The sequence below is a fragment of the Electrophorus electricus genome, chromosome 14 (genome assembly GCF_041902795.1).
Source record: "Electrophorus electricus isolate QZ-2024a chromosome 14, ASM4190279v1, whole genome shotgun sequence".
Taxonomy (NCBI): Eukaryota; Metazoa; Chordata; class Actinopteri; order Gymnotiformes; family Gymnotidae; genus Electrophorus; species Electrophorus electricus.
In genome coordinates this window covers 14,109,200-14,124,997 of record NC_137510.1, presented here as the reverse complement: position 1 = coordinate 14,124,997, position 15,798 = coordinate 14,109,200, and the positions used below count along the sequence as shown (strand labels likewise).

The 15,798-nt window shown below is 38.5% G+C and overlaps 1 protein-coding gene across 7 annotated transcripts; it reads right to left on the bottom strand.

Moving 5' to 3' along the window:
* Positions 1–3,987: 3,987 nt before the first annotated feature.
* tdp2a (tyrosyl-DNA phosphodiesterase 2a) lies at positions 3,988–9,038 on the bottom strand. 7 transcript variants are annotated; one of them, XM_027001661.2, is made up of 8 exons: positions 8,964–9,038; positions 8,779–8,848; positions 8,664–8,693; positions 6,318–6,818; positions 6,079–6,170; positions 5,887–6,005; positions 5,277–5,447; positions 3,988–5,105 (listed from the first exon to the last, which is right to left on the bottom strand). In XM_027001661.2, exons 2-8 carry the CDS (start codon positions 8,802–8,804, stop codon positions 4,815–4,817), a joined length of 1,230 nt encoding a protein of 409 aa, XP_026857462.1. In that variant the 5' UTR covers positions 8,805–8,848; positions 8,964–9,038; the 3' UTR covers positions 3,988–4,814. The 7 variants fall into 7 exon arrangements, with proteins under 7 accessions (XP_026857462.1, XP_081553004.1, XP_026857470.1 ...); XM_081696878.1 differs by having other exon boundaries at positions 8,583–8,693; positions 8,964–8,980; XM_027001669.2 differs by lacking the exon at positions 8,664–8,693.
* Positions 9,039–15,798: the final 6,760 nt, after the last annotated feature.

The window sequence follows — 15,798 nt, the reverse complement described above, 5'->3', positions numbered from 1 at the left end:
ATTACAAATGACCAAGCTGCAAGAGGAGAAGCAGCTTAAACAGATACAGCTGGGCCAAGTTTAAAGTGTAGGCTATGTGTGTTTGCTATGTCCAGCACAGCAGATTGAGGTGCCACACTTAATCAAGGGCCTTCTCAATCACCAGCCTTTTACCTGACTAATGATACATCATAAGACTTCACAGGGCCTTTAGTATCAGGGATGATACTGTCAGGAAAAGATTTGGAAATTAATTTGATCACCCATGTGGATATGTCAGCTCTCTGAGTCATTTTCTAGCAGTAGATGCTCTTGCTTAATGAAGAACATATTCTTTATTATGCTTCTTTGTGCTGGTGCTGACCACAAGGCAAATGTTCTAAAACTGTCATCAGTTGGCACAGTTGGCACAGCTGCAGTTTGATTCAGTTTTACTTTTTAGAAAAATAAAAAAAATTCTGAAAAATCTCTCACTTTATCTTCCTTCCTCTCTATCCCCGTTTATCCACATCTCCAACCTGAGGCTTTAGAGACATGTATAGCAGCAATATAATTAACAGAAAGCTAAGCAAATGTTTTAAATCCAATTTACAAAGACATTAACTGGAGTAACTGGAAGCTCTTTCATTTGCCACCTAACAACAAGCTTTTACCAAGTCACCTTCATCTTCCAAGATCCACAGACAAGTTGTCTCCTATAGTACTTCAGCACAGGAGCTACTTTTCATAAACAACATACAATATATTGCCTGAATCACAACATGATTGCATGATGTGATTAACTACTTGATCTTTTTAAACCATTACATTTATGTAGTTAATGCACAGTACCACGTTACAATAAAAAATGTTGCAAAATATAAGAAAACATAAATGATCTGGTGTAAATATGCAACAAAGCAATTATCTGGGAATGGTCCTTCATGGAGGCTTATTTTTTATATAGTTATGTTTTACAAATACTAAAAACTAGCGGTTGACATAGCTATTATTCTTTAATAGCTGTTTTACCACTTTTCAAAAGGATCTTATCAGAGAATAGAGCTGTGTCATTAAGTATAAGAACTGTTCCTGCACGTTCTCCCCGTCTGTAATCATCTTATCTTCTTAATCTCTCGTCTCTTCACACAGCACTGGTTCACCTCCTGCTTAGCCTTATTGACATGTCTCCCTTATCAAATCAGAAATATGGACAGTGAACAGGAGAGGAAGCCTTCTGATGAGATTGTCTCCCCGAGTAATCTGAACAGGCACAGATAAACCAGGTGCCATGTCCGATCCCCATGGTAACTGGCAACTGAAATCATCAGTCTGTTTCATCACACTTCTGGGCTCGCAGGAGTGTGGCTGTAATATCTGTATGCTAGAACTGAGGTACTACACCTGTTGTCTGTTTCAATTGCCCAACAACATCCAGAATTGTGAAAAGAGTCACTTCCAACATCTTGAATATATCTTGTCAAGTACTGCTGTCTTGTGTGTACAGTACTGCTTACTCACATAAGCATTTCAGTGTGCAACTGTCTGTCATTTTGTGCATGACAAATAAATTTGAAACGGAAACTCTCATGAACATTGCAGTGACAGCTGGATTAGGCACTGTATTATAGAAAATATCAGGAAGGTTAAATACAAATTGGTTGCATATGCAAAGTTAGATGCTTGTGCAAAAGAAAGCAGTCATGTCTCTTCATGGCTCTGCCTATTTTATTCACTAGAAGACTGTTTTGTTTCTGAAATATGATCTCTTTCCTGAAAGAGCAAAGCTATTTCTCTGTGTGATACTTTTGCCCCCAAATGACTATTGCTCTATCTCTCATAGCCAACTAGCAGCCAATAGAACCATGGATGCCACCTTTCTTAGCCTTCCTGCCATTTTTTCTGTTTTGTATACCATTGTACTGACTTGTTTAACATCACATTTTGAACAAAAGAATTGCCCATTGATGGGGCAACTTGTTGACTCACTTTGCCATCTCAAAGGGGAAAAAATTATAGTAATGAAATGTAAAACTGATTTTGCTCTTTGGATGACCTGTGCTCCAACCCCAAATGTTAAGTGGAGTTTTTATTCTCTGCTAAAACCTTAAGGATAGCAGAACGAAGGTTTTGTGCCAAAAATAGCAACAAAAGAAACTATAACTCTGCTACCAACTTTAACGTGAATTTTACATTTTCAGCATTTGACAGACACTCTTAAACAGAGTGACTTATATATGTCTATAATCATCACACAATGTGTGCTTCCTGGGTGTTTCCAGGTCTTTCCAGTAAGTAATTTCCAGAATCAAGAAAGGATGGTCAGCAGAGCTTCTGCCAGTGGACAAGAAGATCCAGTTGAAGAATAGGGTTTCATTTCAATTTCAGCTAGAGGGGCCATCATATGACTAAGGCAATGGTTGATCAATGCGGCATAATATGAACCTAGGCAGAATTTGGTTTTAAACCAAGGACAATAACTTCCACCTTCCTCTAAGCCTTCGATACATTGGATTATTTGAGATGCTTAAGCAATTGAAATAGGTAACATAGCCAACCCCCACCCTGCCCCACCCCACCCCACCCCTTTGATTTAGGGATTCACCATTCTGTTATGTCTCTCTTCAGATTTTACTTCCTGGATTCTGTCATGTCCTCAGTAGCACACTCCCAAAGCTCTGCCTCACCTGAACACTAACATATCATTATCCTCTAACATATCATTAACAGTTTCATTATCCTCTATATAAATTATTCCTAATTCTCATTTTATCTTGGCACAAAGTTATATAAATATATCAAAAGATGTGCATTTCTGATCATGACTTCTAAGTTCCTGGTGGTTTTTGTTTGTGTAGTATTTCAATTAAAGTTTCATCACAATTGTTACCTGCTAATCATGTCTGTCTTAACTAACAATGAACCTCATAACATTTGTATGGAATAGAGTTTTACCTTGTTTTAAACAAGAATAATAAGATCTAGACTAAACAGCTGCAGTCTGCCTGTGTGTGTGTGTGTGTGTGTGTGTGTGTGTGTCCCACCCTAATGACTGCTTCCAGCACATTAGCCTAGCATAACAATTAGTAATTTGTTTGCATTGTTCTCTTAATTTCCTCTTTCATCACTGTCATACGTTTGTTTTTTGAGTATCTGACTGGAAAGACTGTGATGTATACGATGTAATGCAAACCTAGTCCATCTTATTTTTCCCTACAAAAAGGGTTATTTTCTCTAAGAAGCTAGAATGATGTTAGGAAATAGATGTACTCTATGCTAATATATCCAATGAGACCAAATCTTCACGATCCCAAATAGAAACATGTCACAACTGGAGATAAATTGCTGAAACAAAGACTTTCAGAACAATGCCAGTTTGACAGAACTGGCAGTTAGAGTTCTAAAAGCAAAATCAATTATGCAAACAGGAGAGGAAATGAATAAGGCTGCAACATGCATTGATGCAAGCACGAGATAACTTAAGTCTCTTAAAAAATCAACTTTGCCATAACAGCATAAATATCTGGACTTTTATGTGAGCCTACATCATGGCACTACAATAATAAACTTACATGCCATTTCCACATATGTAAATGTTCTACTTGAATTAAAAGAGTGTTCCAAACGTATGTGTGTAGGTTATCAGTATGACTTTCTGTTCATCAGAAAAAGTAACTAAAATGATAATTTACATTATAATCCAATTATTATTCTTGTTTAAATAATGCCAAAAAATTCAAAAACTCATTTAATAATTTACATAGAAGTGGCATGTGAGTTAATTATTGTAGTGTCATGATGTAGGCTCACGAAAAGTGCAGATATTTATGCTGCTATGGCAAAGTTATATTTCTGTTAACTTATTAATTCTAAAATGATTTTTTCATGAAGTGCTTATTAGGGAAATTTTTTTTTAAATCAGAGTCACCTGCTTCTCTTCACTAACCTGATTCCCCAAAATTCCAGTGACAAATAATTATTCTTGTTGACAGCCTGCCATCATTCTTAATTCCCAATGGACTTTACCAGCATATTTCAATTCTGTTTACTTCAAACAGCAGAGAAGATGAGCCTCAAACCAATTTTCCAAAAGAAAACAGAGAAACCAGTTTCCCAACTTCTCACCAAAACATTATTACCCGTCCATCTATTTAGACAACTTTGTTCAACATTGCCTTCAAAGATAACCCATAAAACACAAGTCACCTTCAAGAAAAGAAAAAGCAACTCAGTTCAGTTGAGACAAGGATAAGCATGATGTTAATGAACCTATAATTTTGACAAGCAACACTGCAATATTTCTATTACACAACTAAAATGACTTCGTAACCTATTCAAGGTACTTATGCATGTTATAGATGTTCACAAATTATTTTTATCATTTCTTTCTGGTTACTTTGTTTCATATTGTAACAGGAATTTTCTAATCATCTGATGATGTATCTACTTAAAATGACAAGTCATGTTGGATTGTGAAGGCAATGGCACATGTGAACTGTTAGAATGCCCTCTAGTGGAGAATGGTGGCTGAAAATAAATAAACTCATCAGATCCAAAAGTGGAACACATCAGCCTCTCATGCTGACCACAGCTACTTTAGGCTGAACATTAAAATGGTCCACACTCATGTCATAATTAAGTCTTTGTTCTGAATTCCTGATTTTGGGTAATTACACTTAATCAGTTATTGGCCAAAAGGGAATTATTTTAAAAATCAGCAGAGTCCACAATATCATCTATTGACAAGGGAGAGCAATCATGAGTCTGAGTCAGTAAGTCAGTGACACCTTTTGGATTATCAGATGAAGTTCCAACTTTTTACTTAAATTAAAATGAAAAGGTTCAGTACATAATCACTACTGCACTGATGACTCAAAAGAAAATGTGCAGAGAATGCCCCAGTGATCACTGGTGAAACGGCTACAGCGGAGTTTCTCTAGGCCCACCAGTGTCATCCTGGTCGGGTGAGGCCAAAGGCCCTCTCTAGGCCCTCTGAGGTAAACACGATCAAAGCGTAGCCGGACAGGGAAAGGGACTTCTTTGTTGTTGTTAGTGGTTGTGTCCCAGGTGTACATGCAGTCCTCGGGCTGTCCAAGCATCTCCCACACATCCATAATACAGTCTGGAAGACCTCCCAACTTCTTTACCTAACAGACACAATAAAGACACAATACACACACACACACACACACAAACACAAACAGAGAGAGATGAAAGTTATAAATGACAAAGGTTATACAGCATGCTGTTATTCTCAAGAAAATAATGTAGTCTGATGTGAAAAGCAGCCAGTCAGACACAGTGTCTCTCACACACACCTCCCAATCTCGAAGGTTTGTGTCACCTCCGAATATGACGGTGTGGCTGTCTGGGGCTTCCCTCATCCACTTCCACACTCTTCGCAGCTGGTTCATGCGCTCCTGTGAGCTTGTCTTTAAGCTCTCCAAGTGAGAGGTCATGAAGCAGAGCTGCTGGCCTGAGAAGCATACCTAGGGGAATGCACACACAATAGCAGTGAACAGGCACTTAAATCTGACACTGAGTACAAGGGTCAGAACAGCAGGTTTTATGAGCAAATTTTGATACATTCATTATTGTGAACTCTGTAAGAATTAGATGTAAATGAGTTAAAACATGTTGACTTATTTGGAATGTAAGAGATAGTGTACTAATAATATATAATATTTTCCAAGAGGATTTTGTTAAAAGGGTGTCCTAAAGTACATGATATGGAAGAGCTGTTCAAATAGATTTATTGACCACCAGGTGTGCAAAACCAGCATTCAAAGCCTTTTATGAGGGCAGCACAATTTCAATAAATATGTCAAAATAATGTGACAAGAAATAATGTACAGGAATAAACGACAATTTTACAAAGACAAAGTAAGACAATATGCAAATTAAAGGACTTTAAATAAGTGAGCTCACATTGGCCATTAGTAGATTTCTCCCCATTTCTGTTGTGGGAAATTTCACAATGTTGCTCTGAAGAAATTCTACTCTGGATTTTCTAAGTAGTATTGCTGTAAAATAGCCACTGTCATCACCTAGAAAGAAATATTTAAAATCAAGATCACTTAGCATAGATAATGTATTTTTAACAATTCTAGACTATCCCACCTTGCAGAAACTCATAATCTGTCATAATTTCCTGCAAAATCTTCAGGTAGGGTGGCACAAGCTCTTGCAACAGTACCACATCTGCACGATGCCTAAAAAACAGGGGAAAGTTTGTTCTCTAAAGTTCAGCACTTACCTAAGTGGATTTATCTGAATTCATATGTTCATATTACACTATATGCCAACTATTTGTTTAAAAAACAATTAAGAAATTAATTTCCTGGGGGGAAAACACTCACGTTCCTAAATATGACAGTAAGCTTGGGATTCGTTCCTTTAGGTCTTCAACATCTAGTCCATCTATGTTCCAGGTGAGCAGAGTAAGCTGATTAGGTTCTTTGCCTTCAGATGAGTGATCTGCAGACCCCTGTCCTTCATAAACCTCCCTTAAAGTGGGCCTGGTTCGATGAGTCTGGGTTGATTTTGAATCCATAGACTGAGTGTGAATGCACTGTAGCTGAAAGGTCTGAGTAGCCATTGTCTGGGTGGACTTATTCTGCAGGACATCTGTCTGAGTTGACTGGTCGCAGGTTGTCTGTATGTATGTGTCCTGTTTTGGATTGCCAGAGGACTGAGATGTTGGCTGTTCTGTCAGTATCTTTTCAGGAAACATTTTCTCTGTGTTTTGCCTCTTTTTCTTTTGTTTTTTCTTCTTGCCAGGTTTTACCTGAGCATGTGCACATTCTGTACTTTTACTGCTGTCTCTGTCATCCTCTGCTGGAAGGGCTGGGTAGGTAAAACTATATAAGGATTATTAAGTTAGTTACCTGAAAGTTTTATATTTACATTTACAGCATTTATCAGACACTCTTGCCAAGACTAACTTATAATAGTGCTTTGCTTTGTTAAATCCATGGTATATAAACCTATAGTTCATTTTACAGTACATGTAACAGTTATGTAAACCTACATAACTTCAAAGAGCAGATTACATGATGCCAGTGTATTTTTTTCTTTTAAGAAGTAAAACATCTAGGACAGAACCCCCCTACCTCTTAACTATTTCCTTGTAGGTAAGGTGAGTTCATTTTCAGATACCCAAACTATTTATGATGATTAGGAGGTTTATGCTCTCCAGTCTACTCAGGGGAAACTGTGGTTCTCCTAGAGCCCTGTAGTAATTTGGCCTACCACTATCTATCTACCTTATGTCACACTCCAGTCCTTAGTAAAACATTTCCCTGAAAACATTAAACAGATATCCAACAAAACTCACACAACGAAATCAAAAGGAATAGGGAGTATTTTTTTTTCCAAATGAAATTATTTACTGATGAAAATAAAAGTATTGTTTTAGTGTAAATGCATTCCTCTCTACTCATAAAAATCAAACAACTCTCTTCAGTTAGGCATTGCTGGCATTAGTCCTTCATCGACAAAAAAACAAAACAAAACCTAAGCACACACTCACAGTGTGTATATCCTGAAATTAAATAAACTCAAAAAATTCAAATCATATATGTCTAAGGATTGTGGGCCCACACCTGTGTACACTTGCATGTAAAAAGGAGAAAGACCAATATAACAAATGCTATGAATAAACATTGGCGTGTACTCTATTCTTTTGTCTTTGCGGGCCCAAAGTGATGCTTGGGAGTGTAGAGGCCAGAATGAAAACAAAAAATGGCCGCATCACTCCTCCCAGATCAACACAAAATAATTAAATACTAATTCAATTCTGCCTGCACTGTGTGTGTGTGTGTGTGTGTGTGTGTGTGTGTGTGTGTGTGTGTGTGTGTGTGTGTGTGTGTGTGTGTGTGTGTTTGTGTGTGTATATATATATACACTGCCTGGCCAAAAAAAAAGGTCACACACTCTAATATTTCTTTAGAATATTCTCGTTAGAATATGAGAATATTCTCATTCTTTGGGCACATAACATTGCTGAACCTAGACCTGACCAACTGCAGCAACCCCAGATCATAGCACTGCCCCCACAGGCTTGTACGGTAGGCACTAGGCATGATGGGTGAATCACTTCAGCTGCCTCTCTTCTTACCCTGATGTGCCCATCACTCTGGAACAGGGTAAATCTGGACTCATCAGACCACATGACCTTCTTCCATTGCTCCAGAGTCCAATCTTTATGCTCCCTAGCAAACTAAAGCCATTTTTGCCAGTTAGCCTCACTGACAAGTGGTTTTCTTAAGGCTTCACAGCTGTTTAGTCCCAATCCCTTGAGTTCCCTTTGCATTGTGCGTGTGGAAATGCTATTATTTTCACTATTAAACATATCCCTGAGTTCTACTGTTGTTTGATCATTCAAGATTTTTTCTGACCACATTCCTTCCTCGAAGATGATGTTTCCCCACTGTCCTTCCACTTTTTAATAATGCGTTGGACAGTTCTTAACCCGATTTTAGTAGTTTCCGCAATCTCCTTAGATGTTTTCTCTGCTTGATGCATGCCAATAATTGGACCCTTCTGAAACTGATTAACATCATTTCCACGACCACAGGATGTGACTTTCGAAATGGTTGTTTAACAAATGAGAAGCTACTCACTGCATCGGTTAGGGTTAAATAACTTGTTGCCAGCTGAAACATAATCACCCATGCAGTAATTATCCAATAGGAGGCTCTTACCTATGTAAACTGCCCTTTGTGTCTGTGAAACTGAAAGCAATTTCATTAGATGAATGCAATTTTGTTTAATTTATGTATTTTAGGCTATGAAAGATAGCTTTCGCTGAGTCCTTACCGTTCACAGACTTGCTTGTTCTCCATTCCTAGAGGTAGGTCTGTATATGCAGGAAAAGCCCCCCTACACCCTGGGCAAATCCACAGCACCGAGTTAAAAGCTGTCTGTACTGCTACTACTCATTAGTTTGTTTCCTGTTTTTGAGCAGCTATTGACAATACAAACGAGTGTTGAATTTGCCTTACCCGATCTCCCACAATCGAAAACAAAATTTCGAACTAATTTACAAATTACTTTCGATTTCCCGAAAACGTACCCAACAGCTGTGACGTCAGAGTTGTCGTTACCTTAGTTCGCAGTGTACCACGTTGTATCAGATACGTGTCAAAATCTATTTATTTGTATTTACAGTGTACTTGTAACCAGCAATATTGCATTTGTGTTGCAGTTAGTGTCAATAACATTAAGATTTTGTAACCCATTACGATTCGTAATTAATTTTAAAATGTTACGTACTAAATAAAATACTAAAAAAAACATGGAGATGACTGTCGCATTGTTTCCAAACTTAAACAATTTCCAGTACAATTACTTAAAAGGTTTCAGTAGGTGTTTCTCAATAGCAATAACACAAGGAACATAACTGTATTCTCGAGAAGCACGTTCTTACCATGTATGATCTCGCAAGAACAAAACTCCTGCTGAGATTTGCTCTGTACTTGTTATTGCAAAATACAATGAGCCTAGCTAATTTCGCCACTTGTAGCCATAGAAGTATCAGAAATGATATAAATAGAAACTCGTTATTGCTCTGATAGTTAAGTTGCTAAAAGTGTTAGCCTATTCAGCATAGTGGTGGGAACTTTACATGTTTACAAGCCTTTGAGAGATGCTATGTTCAAAAATAACCTACTCACAGTATATGCACAAAGAAAGGAAGAATTTCAACTGCGCATTATTAGTAGCCATAAAAAAAATCTAAGTTTAATTTATATAGCACCTTTCACAGACTCAACGTCACTTTACAATAACAATAAAGAAGGAGAGAGAACAAACAAACAAACAAAAACCATTAATTTACACATTCAACACATTAATTAACAACTATGAATAGTAAGAGATGTTATGAGAAATGTTGAAAAAAGAGGTATGTTTTAAGTTGTGATTTGAAAGAGGAAAGTGAATAGCAGAGACAGAGAGATTGGGGTAGTGTTTTCCATGATTTTGAGGCCATGATACTAAAGGATCTGCCTCCTACTGAGACCAATGTAAATTTAGGGGTGGAAAGGAGACCTGCATCAGGGGACCAAAGTGTACTGGTGGGGCAGTATGAATGTAGGTAGGGAGGTGCAAGACCATGCAGAACACTGAATGTAAGGAGGAGGATTTTATACTGAATGTGTTCAGGGATGGGGAGCCAGTGTAACTGATATAGAATAGGGGTGATGTTTACATCACATCATTATTGGTATCATTCTTGCAAAGTAGAAATCTGAATATTGCCTGACTCATGTAAACCTGGAGTTTCCCATTATCTGAATTCCCAAGTGCATATATATGTGCTGATTACTGACAAAATCCGATTTTCTGCAGTTATTGGATTATTAAGTGCATGTAAATCCACTCAATGTCTTCAGACACCTGCCCACAAGGAATTGTGTTGGTAAACGCTCTGACCCATGGGAGTATTGTAATATTACAAAAACCCAATACATTGATCAGAGCCATTTGAATGAATTTTGTTTTATCAATAATTCATTTGGCAATTTGTAAACTCTTTTCAACGAGTCCATTTGACTGTGTCTTGGAGAGACAACTGTGCAGTTGAAGTCCCTGTTTTTACTGATCTCATTGGGAATGTCATGTCTAGTATAGACTTTGTGAAGTGAATCGCAATTATTGCCTCAGTATCTCTGAGCTTTGCCACCTCCCAGTATTATGAGTAATAATCATTCATTATCAGAACGTCCCCTTTCTGTATGAACAAATCCCTTCATACTACCTGGCATGGTCTCTGATATGAGATGGGTGTTTCTTTTTACTGTGTTTCTGAATGTTTGACTTATGTTGCACATTGACACCACTGCTTCTATGTCCCTTGACATCCTAGGCCAGAACAGGAGTTCTGCATGTATAACCTTAAGCATTTCTTTCCTTATAGATTATAACACTATTGTTTTGCTGCTTTTCATTATGATTTCGCCACGAGTGGCCAAAGGAGTATCAGAGATTATATAAATGTAAGCTCATTTATTTCACTTATATTTTATCTGTAGTTCCAGTACTGTCTCACTAGTGAGGGAATTAATGAAGTTATATTTATATAGTGCCTTTCACAGAACCCAAGGTCACTTTACAAGTAACACAGCTTTTATATTCAGTTGCATGCTGCTGAGAAGCAGCAAACTACACACAGCATGCTCTCAGTCAGAAACTTCAGCCCTCTGGGGGAGAGAGGATAGAGCACCATCCATCACTAGGCATGCAGACACACAATCATTCACACACACACACGATGGAGAGCCAGTTGACCTAACCTCTAGGTCTTGGACTAGGGGAATGGGCAGATGGGCAGTGGTAGCTCAGTGGGCTCACTGTTCTACCCCTGAGCAAGGCAATTAACCCTCAAGCTGTACTCAGTCATAATTATAAGTTGCTTTGGATAAAAGTGTCAGGTAAATGCCATAAATGTAATGTAAATGGGAAGAATCCAGACACCCTGGAGACACCATGCAAACACAGGGAGAACATGGAAACTCCACCCAGAGTAGAGACTTGAACCAGAGACCCCAGCACTGAGAGGCAAAGTTTCAGTAAAAGCCTGTATCTTATGTAGAGCATTTCCAGTGGACTTTTTAAAGATAGACACCAGTGGTTTGTAATGTTTCAACATCAATCTGTTTGTCATATATGAATTACCATTACATTTGCAGCATTTAGCAGACACTCTCGTTCAGAGTTGTCCCCATATAAGAATTATATCCACTGACAAAACTGATGGAACCTTTAGCATCCAAATACAATGGCAAGCTTTTTTCCATTTGCGCATAGTCGATTTGTGCCTTGCTTTCAGTGCATATGCAACCGCCACGCCTTTCTGCATCAGGATTGCTCTGAAGCCTGATTTGGAGGCATCCAACATTGATATCATAATATCTGAGCAAGGTCTCCACTAGAGTCTGTTTGACTTTGGTCATTGCTTCATTATGTGTTTATTCCAGTACCGTACCATGTACTTTTGTAGCAATTTCATCAGCGATGTGGTGATAATTGATAGGAGTGCCATGAATTTGGAGAGATCACCATGCCAAGAAATCTCTCAAATCTCAGTAATTTTTTGGGGTTTCCATTTCCAGAGTGGCTTGTACCTTTCTGGGTACAAATCCCAATATCCCCTCAGAATGTGACCTAACTGTTTAACCTATTGTGGGCCAGTTCTGCTTTTCTCTTTGTTAAACATTTCATCTGATGTGTTTCTGTCTGTCATTAGCATGGATTAACAGGTCATCTATATACGAGACCACGCTCATTGCTCACCCTCAAAGAGCGGTGACACCCTTTCGTGGAACACCTCTTGAGGACTGTTAATTCCAAAAGGAAGACACAGTTTTTTTTTCAAATGGTGTTTTGAAAATGGTAAGATATGATTTCTCAGTGAGTGGTAACTGCCAATATCCACAGCTTGCCTCCAGTGTGCTGAAGTACGTAGCACCAGCCAGCCTATTCATAATCCTCTCCATCTGTGGTATTTGGACGTGTTTCCTATTAAAAACATTATGCATGTCTTTTGGGTCTATGCAATTTCATAGTTTGCCATTGGGCTTTTCCACCATTGTCATTTAGTGAACCCACTCTGTGGGTTTGTCCACCTTTGCAGAAAATACATCCAGTTTTTCATTCTTTGTAGTTTATTTTTTAGCCTGTCCATAAGCATGAATAGATCTGTCTGTGGGGCATATGCAACAGGAGTAACATCTGGTTTGAATTATATGTGGTTTGGCTCTTAAAGACACCCCAGCCCTTTAAACACATCTTTGTATTCCTCAATTATTGCAGAGCTGCTGTTTGGTGTATTCACACTCCTTATGAGTTTCAATAAATTTATTCATACACAGTCCTTAAACCCTACTATGCACTTAGCATTTTCTCAGTTCACCATCAACAAGTTACAGAATAAGGTCCATCCTTTTAGAGTATATGGTAGTTCACATTTTCCTTTCAATGGTATCCTGTTACTGCCACACCCTGATAAGGGCATTTTGAAAGAGTTGGTATGAAAATATTGTTTTCTTTAGTTTTCTTGCCTTGTCTTTTAGGGATTGTTAGAATGTACTGCAGTGTCTACTTTAAATTATACTTGGTCCTCTTTGATATGTAATTTTACAAGCCAAGACTTATTCTTTGTTTGATTGGAGACAGCAAAAAAAAGTCAAATCTCTGCTGCTGGGTTTAATCCCTTCTTGAAACTCATTTATATTTTTGCTGTGGCTCTAGCGTTGCTGGGGGCAGTAACAGTGTAATGTTGAGCGGTAAGGAGGTGGACGCATGTGTGGAGAAGAGCAAGATTTATTATGGGCAAATCCAAAATCAGACTCAGTATAACGGTCCAGGGTCATATTAACACGGAGAGTATGGGGATACATGATAACAAAACAAGGGCTAGGATAAATGAAGGCAAACAGGAGTATCAGACAATAACAAGATGCTAGGAAAACTCTGGGCTAAGAAACACAAAGGCACGGAGTACAAACTTAACAAACACAATTATTCAAAATTATATGTACGCACAGAGTCAAGAAACATGCACAATGAACAGCAAAAACTAAGGGATAGGTTTAAGTACAATCAACTAAATGAGGGACAGGTGTTGAAAATCAAACAAGGGGTGGAGAAAACGAAACTATGGAACGGAAATAAAAGCAAGACAGGGAAAACATGGAACACAGAAACTGGGAGGGACTGATCATGACAAACAGTAGTAGTGGCAATCCTTTTGGTCATCTCTACAGACCTGCACAAATCTCTTGGGCTTCTTTTCTCTCTCTTGCTTCACTCTGTCCTTGAGGTGTGACTTCCATTTCTGAAAAAGAGAAATAAAGTAAAAAGAAAGGTTTTTGTTTCTGGTGAGATCTTCACTGTGAGACGTCAGTGCTTTACCTCTGACAGTCCTAAGTTTATTATTAATATAAACTGTCTTCTAAAGTTTTACTCCTTTGTTTTCAGTATATACTTGTTTTTCAAGCTCCTCTCAGTTTTTTTTTTGGATTTAGTTTTCCATAAGGCAAGTTTCAGGTCTAACACCTTTCAAGTCCAGCTCCCTTCTATTACTCAGTTTCCCTTCAGATCTGCTGGTAATGTGCTAACTCTCTGACCCAGAGATTATGAGTTCAAATTTGACTTTACATGTGAGTATACATTTGCACCACATAGGTGTAACCCACAACTTGTGCCTCCTGCTTAGCCTCTCCACCATGACCAGAAATTACTGTCTCCCTCTCATGTCCACTCAGATATTAGTAATGGACTTGAGCTGGACAGTTGTCACTTACCAGCTGTCAGTTATGCTGTCTTGGTGTGAGGGAGCCTTTGCACATAATCCAGAGGCCAAAGTGGCAGCCATCCCTCCTACCTGTGGCACAGATGCTGAGTCTTGTTCTCCATGTCTCAGGCTAATGACACCGACTTGCATGGTGTCCTCCTTTTCTACAGCAATAAACACTAGGCTGTTTGTTAACTGCTTCCCTAGAGGAAACTTGGCACGTTGTTTCATCATAGAGCTCTTATGCTGTGTAGCAATGTATTGTTTGCCATAGCATTCAAGAGCTGAGAATGAGTCCCCCTTGCCCCCTCTCTGCCTCAGCAGGGACTGCATGAATTTTGGCTGGTGGGGTGAGTTGTACATTATACCTTAGCTCCTCCACCAGCAGAACATTCAAGACGTGCTTCAGAGATAGGTTGTCCTGTGCAGCTTTTCCAAACACCATGTAGGCTTGGGCAAACTATGGCGCTTATTTCCTCTGCCAGCATACTTATCTGCTCTCCTCTCAGCCTCCATCCCTCTGGATACAACCACCTGACTGTTAACACTCCCTGATAAAGTGACTGAAGGGCTGCTGTCAATGCCATTAAGTCATTGTGCTGTTCAGGGGCAGGTCCACTAGCACTCCTTTCCCTTATAACACTATGCATAGCTGTGTTGCAAAGACTGCCCTGTCCAATTGCAATGCTGGACAACCTCTTGCATTTTTATTCTTTTATTCACCATCTGTCTTTGAGCTCTTTGATGCACCACTCAGTTCTTCTAATACACCAATCTAAATAAAAACAAAAAGACACGACTAGAGTAACTAAACGCACACTCACACAAATCAACTACTAAAAATATTGACACTAAATAAAACAAAATATAGTCCGCACAGAGGTGGACTGAAATTAAATAAAATCCGCAGAGAGGTGCACATGTACAGCTTTGAAAACATTAGATGACATCACATTAGCAATCCTTAAAACACCAGCATTAATTACAATGAAAAACTTTTTTTAAATGCAGCATTTGAGGTCGCTAACAGCTGAAGTTCGCGCCAGATGAAATGAAATTGTTTTCTCGACCTTTGTTTGCTTTGTAAATACTGTGGTGATTTCACTCTCTGGGCCTCCGGAGCGAGAGCTACCTTATATGCATAAGTAGCTCTATAAACTTCCTGTCGCAACGTCTGTAGTCATACGGTGTATGCGTTCGCATATTCTGAAGACACCCCAAAACACAACAGCAAAAAATTATTATAATATCCAAAAACAATATATTATTTAGACTATGTAATGTACAATATATGAATATATAATAATATGGTATTTTATGTTAAACATATAACAATAGAGTTACAAAAAACATACAACAATAGTTGTTAGTATAAGTATTAATAGCGTTAGTAATTCATCTCTATTGTTGCTGTTGCTTCACAATAATAACCATGGAAGTAGATCTACGTATTTTTCAACTGAAGAAACCGCGTAAGAGAACACGAACTGCATCATCCTGCACACGCTTGACATGTTTTCCTCCGCCCTCCCTGGTTCGTT

What these genes read in the sequence shown, in the direction of transcription:
- tdp2a (XM_027001661.2), bottom strand. Translation starts at nt 8,804, where the DNA reads ATGGAGAACAAGCAAGTCTGTGAACG. An exon ending in AGATTATGAGTTTCTGCAAG is followed by an intron (nt 6,006 to 6,078) that starts GTGGGATAGTCT and finishes ATTTCTTTCTAG; the next exon opens with GTGATGACAGTGGCTATTTT. An exon ending in GAAATCTACTAATGGCCAAT is followed by an intron (nt 5,448 to 5,886) that starts GTGAGCTCACTT and finishes GCATTCCCCTAG; the next exon opens with GTATGCTTCTCAGGCCAGCA.